The sequence below is a fragment of the Miniopterus schreibersii genome (genome assembly GCF_964146895.1).
Source record: "Miniopterus schreibersii genome assembly, chromosome: 14".
NCBI classification, from domain to species: Eukaryota; Metazoa; Chordata; class Mammalia; order Chiroptera; family Miniopteridae; genus Miniopterus; species Miniopterus schreibersii.
This window is the reverse complement of record NC_138114.1, coordinates 3,716,996-3,731,127: the sequence shown is the minus strand read 5'-3', so window position 1 is coordinate 3,731,127 and position 14,132 is coordinate 3,716,996. Positions and strand designations below refer to the sequence as shown.

General features: G+C 57.3%; 1 protein-coding gene across 11 annotated transcripts in view; it reads right to left on the bottom strand.

The window, feature by feature from the left end:
* The window catches only part of LDB3 (LIM domain binding 3), a 64,242-nt gene that overhangs the window by 23,612 nt on the left and 26,498 nt on the right, over window positions 1-14,132 (bottom strand). For 4 of the 11 annotated variants that reach the window (XM_081158496.1, XM_081158499.1, XM_081158501.1 and 1 more), the window contains 2 exons: window positions 6,366-6,548; window positions 2,025-2,173 (listed from right to left, as the gene is read on the bottom strand). In XM_081158496.1, the coding sequence (XP_081014622.1) occupies window positions 2,025-2,173; window positions 6,366-6,548 (332 nt within the window). Of the gene's footprint in view, window positions 1-2,024; window positions 2,174-6,365; window positions 6,549-11,658; window positions 12,337-14,132 lie in introns of those variants that run through there. The other 7 variants (XM_081158500.1, XM_081158504.1, XM_081158505.1 and 4 more) reach the window with 2 other exon arrangements.

Sequence of the window (14,132 nt, the reverse complement as noted above, 5' to 3'; positions counted from 1 at the left end):
CAGCCCCCCTCCCTCGCGGCGGGACGAGCGGACGCCTGCGGGCGGGGAGCGCGGAGGCCCGGCCACCCCGGCGGAGGGGGAAAGGGGGCCGCCCCCGAGCCCCGAGACCCGAGCCCCGAGCCCCGAGCCCCGAGCCCGCGGGCCTGCGAGCGGAGCCGGCGGCCGCCTCGCCCTGGAAGGCGCCCCCTGCCGGCCGGGACGGGCCCGCCTGTGGGCGCCGGGGCAGGGCCTTGCCCTCCGGCTGCCGCGCCCCGAAGCCCTGCCCCGCCCGCTGCGCCCCGTCGCCCCTCCCCCCCCGACACCGTCGGAGACCCCGCCGCCGGCCGCCTTCAACCCCCGCGCCCCGCGCCCCCGCCCGCGGGCACAGGGCGCCCCCGCCCCGCACGCGCCGCGCGTCCTCTCGTGCCCAGGACGCGAGGTGTGCGCACGACCGCGGCCATTTCCGAGCAGGAGCCGGGCCGGCCCGGGAGTGTTTCGCCCCGGGAGGCAGGGCGGCCGCGGGCTCGGCGTGGGCCAGGCCCTGCGGCCGGCGCGCGAGTTCTGTGGACGCGGGTGGGGCTCCGGGCCTGCAGCGGTCGCGCCCCACGCAGCCCCCCCGCCCGGCGAGCGCCCCCGCGCCCTGTCTGGGGTGCGGACTCCGCTCCTCCGCACCCCGCGCCGCCCCCGCGGCCGACGCCCTTTCGGGCGGGACACCCAGAGACCGCCCCGGCCCCTTAGCGCTCCCCGCCTCGTCCTTCCCCACGCAAGACGTGAACTTCCCCGTGTGAAAACGGCATGTGTGCAGGAATTCAGGGGGAAAGAGTTTGTAGGACTACCGCGGGTGGGAGATTGTTAATGCTTCCCGTGGATTCCAGGTGGCCGCCAGAATAAATATGCTGAAAGTACAATGCTCTAAATAAGACGTGCGGCCGCTTGCTGTCGTCTCCGACCCAGGCGATCACTCCGGGAACCCCGTGACCCAGTATCTCTAGAGTTGGGCCGCCAGAGCGTGCAGCTCGCAGCCTAGTCCCTCCCCAGGCCCCACTCCCTGCGCAAGAGGGGGACCTTGTGATGCTCACCAGGCCCCACTCCCTGCGCAAGTGGGGGACCTTGTGATGCTCACTGGCATTCGTTCACTCACTCATCTGTGCCTGTTCACTTCCTTTGCTCAGTAGCTCCTCTGTGCCAGACATAAGTCTCTGGTGATACGGCGGAGACAACCTGCCCTAGCCCTGCCCTCCTAGAACTCAGAGTCAGAGTCCAGTGGGAAGGAAGGGATAAATGGTGACATCCTCACGCAGGGCCTGGGTGCCAGGAACCCTCCTGTGCGCACATCCATAGACCAGGGCACACGGGACCGTCCCCCAGCCTGGGAAAAGACCTACTGAAGAGCCCTTACGTTCACTGAGCAGGAACAGGCCAGCCTGAGAACTGCTCTGGGGATCTGGGGAGCAGCCCAACTTTGGCTAGGAAAGAGGGATCGTGGAGCTGAGCCCTGATCCCTGCAAGGGGGTCCTAGGCAGTGAAAACAATGGGAACCAGAGTGATGGAACAGAGGGCCAGTGAGCTCAGCCACTGCCAGCCTGTGCGGTCCATGACTCCAGTGATCCTGCCTCAGCTGAGAAAACCAGGCTAGGCAGGGTGGGCAGCTGGCCCAGGGTCACATCCTGACGCAGTAGGGCTGTCCAAAGCCCCTGGCGTCTTCATCTTCGGTATAGCTGCCCATCCTCTGGCTTGACCACACAGACTCCTGGAGGAACAAGCTCCTCCCCCTAAGCCCTGTTCCCTCACCACCAGCCTGAAAATCCCCAGCAGGGGCATCCTCTTCCTAAGAGCTGGGGGCGCCATCCTTGCCTGACACTGGCCCCCGTCTCCCCAGAGCCAGAGGCAGGCTCCATAGGATTCTGGCCCACAACTGGGGGAAGGAGGGCTGAACCTCAGTAGCCGGGCCTCACTGGCCGCCCTCCTTGTGGGCGTGTGGCCTTGGAGCTGACCCCTGGAGTCTGCACCCAGTCTGACGGTCTCCCCTCACACTCTCCTCTCACCTGGCTGGTAGACAGAAGGCCGAATGCTGGCAGTGGTGACAACCCGAGGCTTGGGCGCGGGCGCGGGCGCAGCTGGGGCTTCGGTGTATGTATGGGCAGAGGGTGCTGGAGACGTCGCCTTGGCGGTACTGTGAGCAGAGGCCTGGGGCCTGGAACCAAGGGGGAAGAGTTAGCAACCAGAAGGACAGCCCCGCCCAGGCCTTGGCGCTTGCAGCCACAGCAGGTGGGCTCTCCAGTCCTCAGGAGCCTCTGTAAAGAGGAAACCTGACAGAGATGGTCCTGGACAGCTGCCAAAGGCTGTGAAGGGAAGACCGTGAGGTCCTAGAGGGAAGGAAGCTGCTCCTTGGGTGCTGAGTCTTGGTGAGTATAGTTAAAGCAGCTGAGACACCTCGAGAGATATAGCTCATTGTTGGTGTCACCTTGGAGAGAGGGAGGAAAGCCACCAGCTGGACAGGAGGAGGCACACCCCGTGGGGAGGGGCCACCAGCGGAGGTCTGGGGCTGGAGGGCACCCAGGCAGGAGAGAGGAGGGAGATGGGGGTAGTTAGAACTGCCCTTTTCCCTCAACCTTCTGACCTTGGGGGCACTTCACAGCCTTAGACCACCTGGCCTCCTCCACCTCCCCCTTTCTATTGTTGCTGGGGGGAGCAGTGAAGTCTCAGGTTTCTGGGCAAGAGTGCTCCAGGGAGGGCTCATGGGAAGCTAGGAGACCCCCTCACCCCCAAATGCACTTCTCTTTCATACAGAATTCTTGCCCTCACCCCGCTGGGTTAGCCGCCCAGAGGCTTGGAGCAGCCTTTTTCTACTTGTGACCCAGGGATCATGGGACCAAAGAGATGGGAAAAAGTGTCCCAGTTTATTGCCCTCAGGAAATGCTGCATTTGGCCTCTCTTCTTGGGGAGCCAAAGGCTCCAGGATTCCTGGAGTTAAGCAGCTCATTTTACTTTGTCTGGCCCAGTGCTTCCGAATTTCATTTGCCTGTGCACCCTGCCCCTCTTTCTTTTTTCATTTAAAACTGATGAACACCTTACAGAATATGTTCCTTGTCTCTCCCTACATCTTCCAGATACCAACAGGGACCACGTAACCACACCCAGTGGAAATGGGGTGCTAGAGAAGTGAGCTCCTGGAAATGAGCCCCTCACCAGTCCACTGCTTCATGCCTTCCTCCCACCTGTTCTGAATGGGACCAGGGCCTGTGCATCATGCTGGGCAGAGTCATAGGCTAAGGGACTCCCTTCCTTTCTCGTGCTCTGAAAGGTGGTGGCCCTGAGCTAAGAACCCACTGCAGAGCTCCTGAGCAGTTCTGCCCCAGACAGTGCAGAGGCAGAACCAGCCCCAGACAGCTGTCATCCTAGACCTGGGGGTGTGCAGACTTGCCCTGCCACATGGCCATGTTTCTGGTTGAGTAAAGCCATTGTCTCCCTGCCCTTCTCTGACCAACCTGTTAAGACCAGTGGAGCAGGGGCCTCAATGGAAGAGGAGGAGGCAGTTCCCATGGGGTGCCCTGCCTCCACTGTGGTGGGAGAAGGCCAAGTCAGTGGGTCTTAGCCAGACTTTCTCACCAGTGGAGGATGCTCACACAGCATCCCAGGAGCTATGGTTCTGTGTCAGGGGTTGCTGTTGGGGGAGAAAGCCAAGCCTTAAGGTATCCAGCAAGAGTTCTGAGGCCATGCTCCAGTGAAAGTTTGGGTGGCCATTTGCCTCCCACTCACTCCCTCTATCTCCATCCAGCCCTGTGCAAGAAGGGAAGGTAGCCCGGCCGGGCGTGGCTCAGCGGTTGAGCATCGACCTAGGATCCAGGCGATCGGGGTTCGATTCCTGGTCAGGGCACGTGCCCAGGTTGTGGGCTCGATCAATGACTCTCTCATCATTGATGTTTCTATCTCTGTTTCTCCCTCTCCTTTCCTCTCTCTGAAATCAATAAAGATATATTAAAAAAAAAAGAAGAAGAAGAAGAAGGGAAGGTAGCTGGGCCCAGAGTGTGGTCTCCTGACCCCCTCTGCTCCAGCCCAATGCTGGGAGCACTCCGGGTCCCTCTCAACCTCCACCCAGGCGTCATCTGTCTCTGCAAGACAAGTGAAGGAAGGTTTGCCCTATTGAGGGAGTCCAGAGAGCCCTGGGACACAGAGTCCTGGAACGTGCTGAAGCCTGCCCTTGAGCAGGGCCGCAGCACCTAGAGCTCCTGATCCAAACTGGGGAGGCATCTTCCCACTCAGCAACAGGGGCATTTCTTACCCTCCTCTAATTTCTTTGTGCCCATACCTGAAGCATTTCTGGTGTGCAGAGGGCAAGTACTTGCTGAGCCCTCAGGAAGCTGGGTTATAGCAACCCCTGGAGGCCCAGGTGAGCTCACCCTTGAGGTTTGAGTTGGGCTGGGGAAAGGCTGGGCTCCGCACTCTCTGGGTCATTGTACAGCCCCAGGGGTAGGGGTACAGCCCACAAGCCTGTGGGCCACTTTCCCACCCTCCGTCCTTCTCAGGCTGCATCAGGCACCTCGGCACCCAGGCTCAGAGAGGCATGTCCTTTCCACAAAACCTGGAGTGAGAGGAGCATGGGAGACTGAGAGAGCTGCTGAGACCCTAGCACCAAGTTGACAGCTCCATGCAACCCATACCAGCTGGGTCTGCGTGGGTTGCTATACCCCCTGGCTGTGCCAGCCCGCCTGCCAGCCTGCCCCCACCTCCCTGCACTTCCCCATGCCCTCTCACACCCCAGCCCCCACCTTTGCTGGGTGTCCAAGAAGGCAGGTTGGAAAGCAGTAAGTTGCAATACTTGAGACCATTTTAAGTGCTAGGTGGTTTATGTACACTCTTTCTGCCCCAACCCTGTAAAATCGACGTTGCACTAAACATCTTAGCAGACGAGGAAACTGATGTCTAGCAGACGAGGAAACTGATGTCAGAGAAGTTCAGTCCCTTTCTGAAGATTACAGACAGTACGTGGTGGAGCAGAGCTTTGGGTCGCCCAGAGCAGGTGCCTCTGCAGTCAGCATGGAGAGAGCATAGGCTAAGGGGCACGGGCAGGCCATTGTTGAATACCTGGCCTGCCTTCGCGAGCAGGGCAGAGCTCCTCCCTCCACAGAGCCTTCCTCAGCTCCCCAGCCCGGGTGACAACTTCCATTCTGCCTAATCCCAGTTCCAGAAACACTTCGCAGTCTCCCTTAGCCGCCTCACTGTGTGTGTGTGTGTGTGAGTGTGTGTGTGTCTGTGTGTGTGTGTGTGTCTGTGTGTCTGTGTGTCTGTGTCTGTGTGTCTGTCTGTGTGTCTGTCTGTGTGTCTGTGTCTGTGTGTGTGTGTCTGTGTGTGTGTGTCTGTGTGTGTGTGTCTGTCTGTGTGTGTGTGTGTCTGTGTGTGTGTGTCTGTGTGTGTGTCTGTGTGTGTCTGTGTGTGTGTGTGTCTGTGTGTGTGTGTCTGTGTGTGTGTCTGTGTGTGTGTCTGTGTGTCTGTGTGTGTGTGTGTGTCTGTGTGTGTGTGTGTGTCTGTGTGTGTGTGTGTCTGTGTGTGTGTGTGTCTGTGTGTCTGTGTGTGTGTGTGTCTGTGTGTGTGTGTGTGTCTGTGTCTGTGTGTCTGTGTGTGTCTGTGTGTCTGTGTGTGTCTGTGTGTCTGTGTGTGTGTGTGTCTGTGTGTGTGTCTGTGTGTGTGTGTGTCTGTGTGTGTGTGTGTCTGTGTGTGTGTGTCTGTGTGTGTGTGTGTGTCTGTGTCTGTGTCTGTGTGTGTGTCTGTGTGTGTGTGTGTCTGTGTGTGTGTGTCTGTGTCTGTGTGTGTGTGTCTGTGTCTGTGTCTGTGTGTGTGTCTGTGTGTGTGTGTGTCTGTGTGTGTGTGTGTCTGTGTGTCTGTGTGTGTGTGTGTCTGTGTGTGTGTGTGTGTCTGTGTCTGTGTGTCTGTGTGTGTCTGTGTGTCTGTGTGTGTCTGTGTGTCTGTGTGTGTGTGTCTGTGTGTGTGTCTGTGTGTGTGTGTGTCTGTGTGTGTGTGTGTCTGTGTGTGTGTGTGTCTGTGTGTGTGTGTGTCTGTGTCTGTGTCTGTGTGTGTGTCTGTGTGTCTGTGTGTGTCTGTGTGTGTGTGTGTCTGTGTGTCTGTGTGTCTGTGTGTCTGTGTGTCTGTGTGTGGATTTTCCCTCTCCCCAGCAGGGAGGTTGGGCGGCGCACGTTCCTGCCTTCAGCACGCTGCGCACCCCCTTCGCTCCGAGGCAAGCAGTGCTGCCCTTGGCTTCCCTGGGTCCTGGGCTCCTAGCCACCGGGACGGGCCTGTCTGAGGGCCAGACACACTGCAAACAGATGGCCCGGCCAGGCCTTTCCTGCCTCCCTTCCCCACGGCCGGGGCCGTTGCCTGTGGGCAGTTACCTTGGGCTGTGCGCACGGCTGGAAGCAGGGGCCGCGGCGGAGGCGGTGGCGGCATGGGCGGCAGCTGCGGCCAGGGGTGGCGAGGCTGCACTGGGAGAGGCAGCAATGGGCGGCTGGGCAGAAGCGGGCGGCGGCGGGGTGGTGGCCTGGCTGGTGGACACTGGAGCATGCTCAATAGGGGTGCTGATGAGGTGGGACCAAGAAAGATAGCAGGTCAAGGGGGGCCTCCGCATGGCGGTGGCTGCCGCAGAGGCAAGCTGGGGGAGGCACCCGTACTGGTCAGGACCTTCCAGCAGGCCGTCCCCAGCTTCAGAGAAACAGCCCCCTAGGACCCCAAGAGGGAAGGGCTCAGACCGCAAGGAGATCACAGTAACCACAAAATTATTCTCAAGCCTGGTCAGAACCCCCATCTTTGTACTTCCTAATTTTTCTGAGCATGTATCACAGAAACGCAGTGTAATGCAAAAGTATACTGAATCGTCAGCCCTCATCCTGCTTTCCTTTTTCCTCTCCCTTGTCCATTTAGTCAGACGTACACATTACTTCTGATGCAATGAGAAGAGCAGAGGTCAGATATTTGAGAGTCCAGCTTAGGCTCTAGAGTGGTATGAAGTACTCATGGTACTGACAACACATGTGGAAGATGGATGAAAGCTGCAAGCCGGCAGATCAAGGTTATCTGGGCCAGAAAGGGGCTACATGACATGGGAGATTTGAGAATAGAGGCAGCTGTGCCCCTTTCTTGGGTAAACCCTAGAGAGGTGACAGGACCCCAGGGTCTCCTTTGCCCATGGTGAAGGGGCAGATAGATCCAAGACAGACCAAAGGCTCCCAGGCTCTCAGGTGCCCTGGCAGCCATAGAGAATTTCCCACATTCCCAGGAGCAACATGGGCATGGCCCCAAGTGCCTGCACATCTGAAAGACCCTGTAACTGGGAACAGGAAAGGTGACTGCTGTGCCAGTGTAGACCAATCTGACCAGACAGGACAGGGATATCCCCACAGATGCCAGCACAGGTGGACCAGATGCCCAGATGCCCCACCCACCTGCCTGGCTGTTCAGTAAGCACTCCTTCCCCAGAACCACTCCAAGAAAAGAGAGGAGCATCAGAGCCTGTGAAACTGGGCCGAGAATACAGATTAAATTCTAGGAAAGCAAAAAAATGCCCATCCTTTGCTCATCTGGGTCACTAGGTTAAGATTTGTACTTGCGACAGCAGCAACAGGTGCTGCAGCTCCTGCAGGTGGGAGTGGCTGTCCTGCGCCGTGGAATCTATTTATCTACCTGGTGCTATTGCCAGGCACATGTCTGTAGCTCCTCACAACCACCCTCTGTTGCGGATGTTAGCAACTCTATTCAGTAGAGGAGGGATGGAGACAGAGAATCCAATTGCTCACACTCCTAGAACGCACCGGCAGTGAGAGCAGGACCTGATGGAGGGGCATTTGGCTTTTAAGCCTCGCCCAGTACCTCAAGTGGCCCCCATGGAGGAAGAAAGGAACTTCTTAGAGTCAGGCAAGTAGAATCTTTTCCCAACAAAAGGCACTATTCTTATTTAAAAGAACTAGATTAATAATCTTCCCTCTGTGAGTTCTTACCATATGCCAGGCCTTGTGCTAACAGCTAGGTAAGGATTACTCCATTGAGCCTTCCAACTTTGCCGGGCGATTAGTATCAAGATCCTCATTTTACAGGTAGGATCTTCCAGAGAGACTGAGACTCTGCCAAAACCTCATCCAGCAGGTGCAACAGCACTTCTCAGATTTTCATACGCAGCAGATGAATCGCCTGGGATCTTGTTCAAGTGCAGCTTCTGATTCAATAGGTCTGGGCGGGGCTGAGCATCCACATTTCTAGCAAGCCCCCAGGTGATGCTGATGCTGCTGGTCCGAGGACCACACTTTGAGTAGCAAGATGCCCAGAGGTCTGTCCCAGACAGGACTGCTGGAGGGCCATGAGCTGTTTACCAAAGTGCCACCAAATTGCTCTCCTCCACCCAGCGAGGGGCACAGCAGAAAATGCCGTGGAGTGTGTGAGAGGGCTGAGAAGAGCGCTGGAGGTGTGGCGAGGTCGCAGGGTGACTGCTCGATGGGGTGGAGGGACCACCATTCTTCTCTGTGATTGTGTAAGAAGCACTCATGACAGACAAGGGCAGTGGCCATGTCCTGACCAGCTCTTCCTCTACTTAGTAGCTCAGAGAGGAGGCCTTGGACAGCCCAGCTCTCAGGCCTGTGGCAGTGCCCAGCTGTGGCCCTTCCCTGAAGCCACTCACCCACCCTCCATGAATGAGCCTGGCTCTGGCAGCTGCTTCTGTGAAGCCATAGTGCTGAGCTGGCTGCCAGACCCTCCACACAGCATGGGCCAGCATGGCCTGGGAAAGCCCAGGCTGGCATAGGAAGCCCAGCCTCCTTTGTCCGTTTCTCCCTGACCCTGCTACATGCTTTCAGTGGACTTCTGGGAACTGAGACCACGGCTCAGGACCAGAGTGATGCAGATGTCTGAGCTGGGGACAGTACTGTGCAGGACAAATAGAAAGCCGACTTTGTCTCCTTTGCTCCAGTTTCTAGTCAGACCAGCTTACCTGGTACTCCCCCCAGGCATAGCTCCAAATGAACCTTGGATTCTGGGGGTGAAGTGGCCCCAGGAAAATTCATGATCTACCACCGGGTCAGGACAAAAGACACGTTGAGCCTGCTGCTTGGGGCTCTTACCGAGGCCGCCCTATCAAGGACCACTGTGTGCAGACGCCAAGCAGCCGGGATCTAGGAGGTAGGCGGAGCATCAGAGAACACGCCGAAGGGTCTTGTCTGGGCTAGTTCCTGCCAGAAGCTTCACTACTGGCCCCAAAACCCCAAGGAAGGTGTCTCAGAGAGCAAGCAGAGAGATTACTTGGCCCTGGCTTCAGTGTAAAGGCAGTGCCCATGTCATCCCAGCCGGATTTAGGATTCTATAGCTGCCTCCTGCCTCAATCATAATTCACTTTAAATATCTAAGCAAAAAACAAACCAAACCAACTATATTCAACTGCTCATGGCCCATGGGGTCAAGGGAGAAACAGCCTGGCTACCATGCCTGTTTCAGCCCACCTTGGCCCTCAGTCCAGTTGGCATCAGGGTGGAGCATGCCAGCCCTGTGCCCTGCTCTGTTGTGGTGGCCTTTGGTTGATGCTCTTATTGATGCCAATGATGTTATGTATGGAAAGGACATTATGTGCAGATTGGTGGTAGTGCTAGGTCTTGGGCTTTGTGGTTATTGGGCTCAGGTTGGAACTGTTGGTGATGGTGGAGGTGTGATTGATGGTGCTGGGGGTGAGTGCTCTATCGGGGTGATGGTGCTATTTGTATTAGTTAAGAGAATAGAACATGAACACCTCTATTGACTGGATGGCGACAGAACACCGGTCAGGTGGTTGGTCTTTAAATTGTTCACGCTGCCATCCACTAGTGTACTTCACCCTGCAGCCTGAGGACTGTTGCTCAGGGCAGCCCTGACCACATCACTCATAGCAGGGCTGCGGCTCCGCACAACTGCAGGGACCGTGGACACTGTAGTCTATGCAAATGGCACCTGGAGAAGAGCACACAGCGATGCTCACAGGCTGCCCTGTGCCCTTCACTAGTCCCAGAATACAGTCAAAGTCCCACAGCCTGGAATCCCACCTCCGGGCCCTATGGACCAAACTGTCCTCTGTACTCCCTCCCCTCCAGCCAAATTGGTTAACTCAGGGCCTGGGACACCCTTCTCCTCATCAGCACCACTGCTTCCTCTGCTATGAGTACCTGGCCAGCCTTCCCTAACTGCACCTGCCCAGGTCCTAACTGCTCTTGAGGACCAGACACAGACGCTTCTTCCAGGAAGCCTACTCTGATCCTCTAGCCGGAGGGGCACACCCTGTCTCTGGACCTCAGGTGAGCAGCCTTGCCTCCTGGGCAGCCACGGCCACATTGGCACTTTCTGGTTTCTTTGGCACCCACAGCAGCCAGGCATGGTGCCGTAACTAATGCCCACAGACGTGGCTGCTGAATGAGGACATCTTTCTTGTTTATTCCAGAGAGCTGCTTTCAGGGGCCTGGCGTCATTGGGTGACTTCCAGAGCTTCGAGAGGGCCTCCACAGCCTGGGGATCAGGGACAGGGAATTTTGAGGCCATTAGTTCTGACTGATTGGCTCAGGTCCTTTGTCTGCCTCAGGACCTTCACTGCCTAGGACCTCTCTCTGGCAGCCCCCAGCCCCACAACCTACCCTTGGGCCTTCGAAGTCCTTCCTCAATAAAAGCTCAGCTAAATATGGGTGTGCTCCAGGAAGCCTCGATGCAGGCAGGAGCACATAGCCCATCTCCTCTGTTGATCCCTCAGCAAGCTTGCCCTGCCTGGCCCTGGGGTCAGACTGCTAGAAACAGGAAGGACTAGGAGGCCCAATAGAACAGGCTGGCAGGATAGAGCAGTCTCCCTGGGCAGCCCTTCCAGACAGGATTGACCAGATCCCTGGAGGCAGAAAGAAAACCTGTGCCCAGGCAGCAGGAGTGGGAGCAAGGCTCTGGCCCAGCCTAGTCACAGGGGCACAGGGGAGTCCTGAGGGCTGGGCCTCAGCATCAATTTTATTTACTAAGTGCCCTCGGTGTCATGTTCTCAACCAATGGTTTCTGCTTCAGGAGCCAGGCTGATGGATAGACAGGAGGGTGGGGAGGAAAAGAGCCTGCCAGCCTGGCTTTTCCTAAATGCTCAGGACTAGGACACGGCCACAGGTGGGTGGGTGGGGGCCAGAAGCGAGACCCAGCTGAGGTCCTCCCCACCTTCTTGACCCCTGAGCAAGACTCGGCCAGGCATATCTTCCACCTCTTCTCTCCTGAGCCATGGCCCTGGCCCACCGAGGACTCTCAGCAGCTCCCCTGTGACTGCTCCTGAGGGCAGGCCGCCTTCCTGAGCCCCTTCTCCGCCACCTGGAGCAGGGCTGAGCAGGAGCAGCACCCTCCTGGGAGCAGGGCTCTCAGCCTGCTTTCTGATGGGGAGGGATGGATGGCTCAACCTGCTGGTTGCAGCTGGGTGTGGCAGGAGAGGCAGGGGGTGTCCTTGCCCGGTAGGCACTGCCCTGTGGGAGACTAAGGCTGCCCACCTAGCTCAGCACAGATTCCCACCCACCCACCATTCTCCAGCCTGACCTTGCAGCCCAGACAGGGCCCTCAGGGTGGGAAATCAGTGGAGGGCAGAGCGCCTACCCCTCTCCCGGGGCGCCTGTCCTCTCCCTGTCTCAGACATGTTCCCTTGGATGGTTTGCACACAGGCACAGCATGACTGAAGCCGGTTTGGTTCACTTCGAATCCTCTTTATTTCAGAACGAGCAGCTTCTATGTACAGGAGAGAGGACTAGGGAGCTAGCACGCATAGCGCAGAGAGGAGCACACACCCAACCTCGCCACGGGCAGGAGGGCCTCTGCCTCCTCTACCCTGGGGCTTCCATCTCCTCCTCAAAGAGCCCTGTTCTGGGCTGCCAGGAACCGAGGGCAGCAAGGGAAGCGAGTGGGGGCAGGGAGTCCGCCTCTTCCCAGGACCCTGATCTTTGGGCAACTCTTTCCAAAGGGCGCTAGGCAGGGCTGCCTCTCCCAGGAGCTGAGGTTGGTAGGAAATTAACCAGTGGCACTTTGTTTCCCTTGGTTCTGGGATGTTAGACCAGCAAACCCCATCCCATCCTCTCTGAACTACAACTAAGGCCCTGGGCAGGGGCGCAGAGGCTTGGGCTGTTTGGGGGGTGAGGGTTGCATTGAGTGTGGGGGTGAATGGTGCCCCAGCACAGCTCCACAGAGTCAAGCATCACCATGGGGCTCACATGCCAGGTCTGTGGTAGGGAGGGACAGGTGTGGGGACTCCAGGCCGTCTTTTAGCTTTTAACGTTAAGGATTTGGGCTGAAAGGCCATGGTGCCAGTTGCGCAATTTGGCAAAACGTGGGCTGTTACGTTCCGTTTCAAACCTTTCCCTGTGGCAGAGAAAGAGAGAGAAAGAGAGAGAGAGAGAGACAGACAGACAGACACAGACCCGGAGACAGAGGAACAGAGAGAAGAGAGAACAGGGAAGGAAAGAATGGGGTTAGGGGACATGCCCGCCACTCCCCCGCCTGATAGCTGGGGCAGAGGTCATAGTGGCGGGGGATTTGGCTTGGAGAGGCGCTGCCCTCCATGGGGAACTTTCCAGATGGTGAGGCCTGATTTGGGTAAAGACCAGAGTCCCAAGGACCAGGGTGGAGGGACTGAAGCCCCTGACTTGAGTGAGTGGGCAGCATGGAGAAGGGCCTGGCTAGAGGGCCTGAAGACAGGCATGGCAAGGGCACCTCTGGGTTCTCCCTGCCCGTGTGGTTGGGGCTGGGCAGGGCTGCTTTGGCTGTGGAATCCTGGGGCTCAACCATATAGACAGGGGCGCCTCTCATGGTCCCCGTCACCTAGCTGGGCATAAAGAAGGAGAAACACCTGTCCCTGTGACGAGGCTTGGTGAGCAGACCTGCCACCTCACTGTGCCGCCCCAGTGTCTGCCAACCCTTTTCTGACCCCAGAGAGAAGCCTTCAAATACCACTGACTGCCCCTGCCCTTCTTGGCTGAGCACGGCCAGGCACACCCATGCACACCTACAAACCACTGGCACACACTGAGAGGGTTGGGACTTCCTGCCACTGCCCACCAGCAGGGTCTCTGGGGCTCAACCCATAGCCTCTCAGCTGAGGCCACAAGACGAAACAGGTAAGGAGCAGCCAGAAACAACGAAATGGAGGGAGGCTGTGCCTGGGACAGGCTAGTGGCCCGGATGCCAGAATCTTGCCTGCCCCCAGGCTGAAGGGCCCCTCACATCCTTCGGACCAGAGGCGCGCATGGTGGCCCAGGGGCCACGTCCAGCCACCAAGGCCATGTATTTAACCGGGACAGTGTTTAAACTCATTTTAAAAATTAATTGCTCCATCCAGACCATGGAATATTACTCAGCAACAAAAAGACACGCATGAACCATTGGTATGCTCAGCAGGTTGGGTGTATCCCCAGTGAATTAGGCTACTGAAAAGTCCAGTCTCACAAAGTGGAGGCTTTGTGATCCTACTTATACAACACTCTTGAAGTGACAAAATTACAGAAATGGAGAAAAGATCACTGTTAGTGGTTGCCATGCCACAGGTTAGGGAGAGGGCACGGTAGGGAGGCCAGAGTGGCTATAAAAGGGCAACAGCGGGAACACTCGGTGGTAGAATATTCTGCATTTGACGGACAGTGTCCCCATCTGGCTGTGACACTGTGCTTTGGCCTACAGGACATCACCACTGGGGTAAGGGCGCACTCTGTTATTTTTTACAACTGCACGCCAGTCTGCAATCATCTCAGAATAAATGCTTCTGTAAGTGAACTGCCAACATGTAAAACGTAGGAAGGTCAGCTTTAAGTCTTTAAAAGTCAGAGAACAGGCAGTGCTCGTTTTACGTTTCTCCACGGTAACAGTCCCATGTCCCCACATTTACACCTGGTCCACTTCCAGCATCTGCATTACCTGGTGGACCCCCCCATACCTTGAGCCCTGAATATTGGGTCTCTGTAAAATTCTGTTTGACAAAAGGGGCCCACTGTTAGCATATTTGAAAACCACTAGCAGTGTCCAAACTTCCTGAATACCAAGAGGAAGCCAAGGCCCAGAGACATCATGAATGCCAAAGCCACACGCAAACTCAGCATCAGAACCACTCCCCAAGTGCCGAGGTCAGGAGAAGGCTGAGGACAGCATGGACAGAGGCCCGAGGC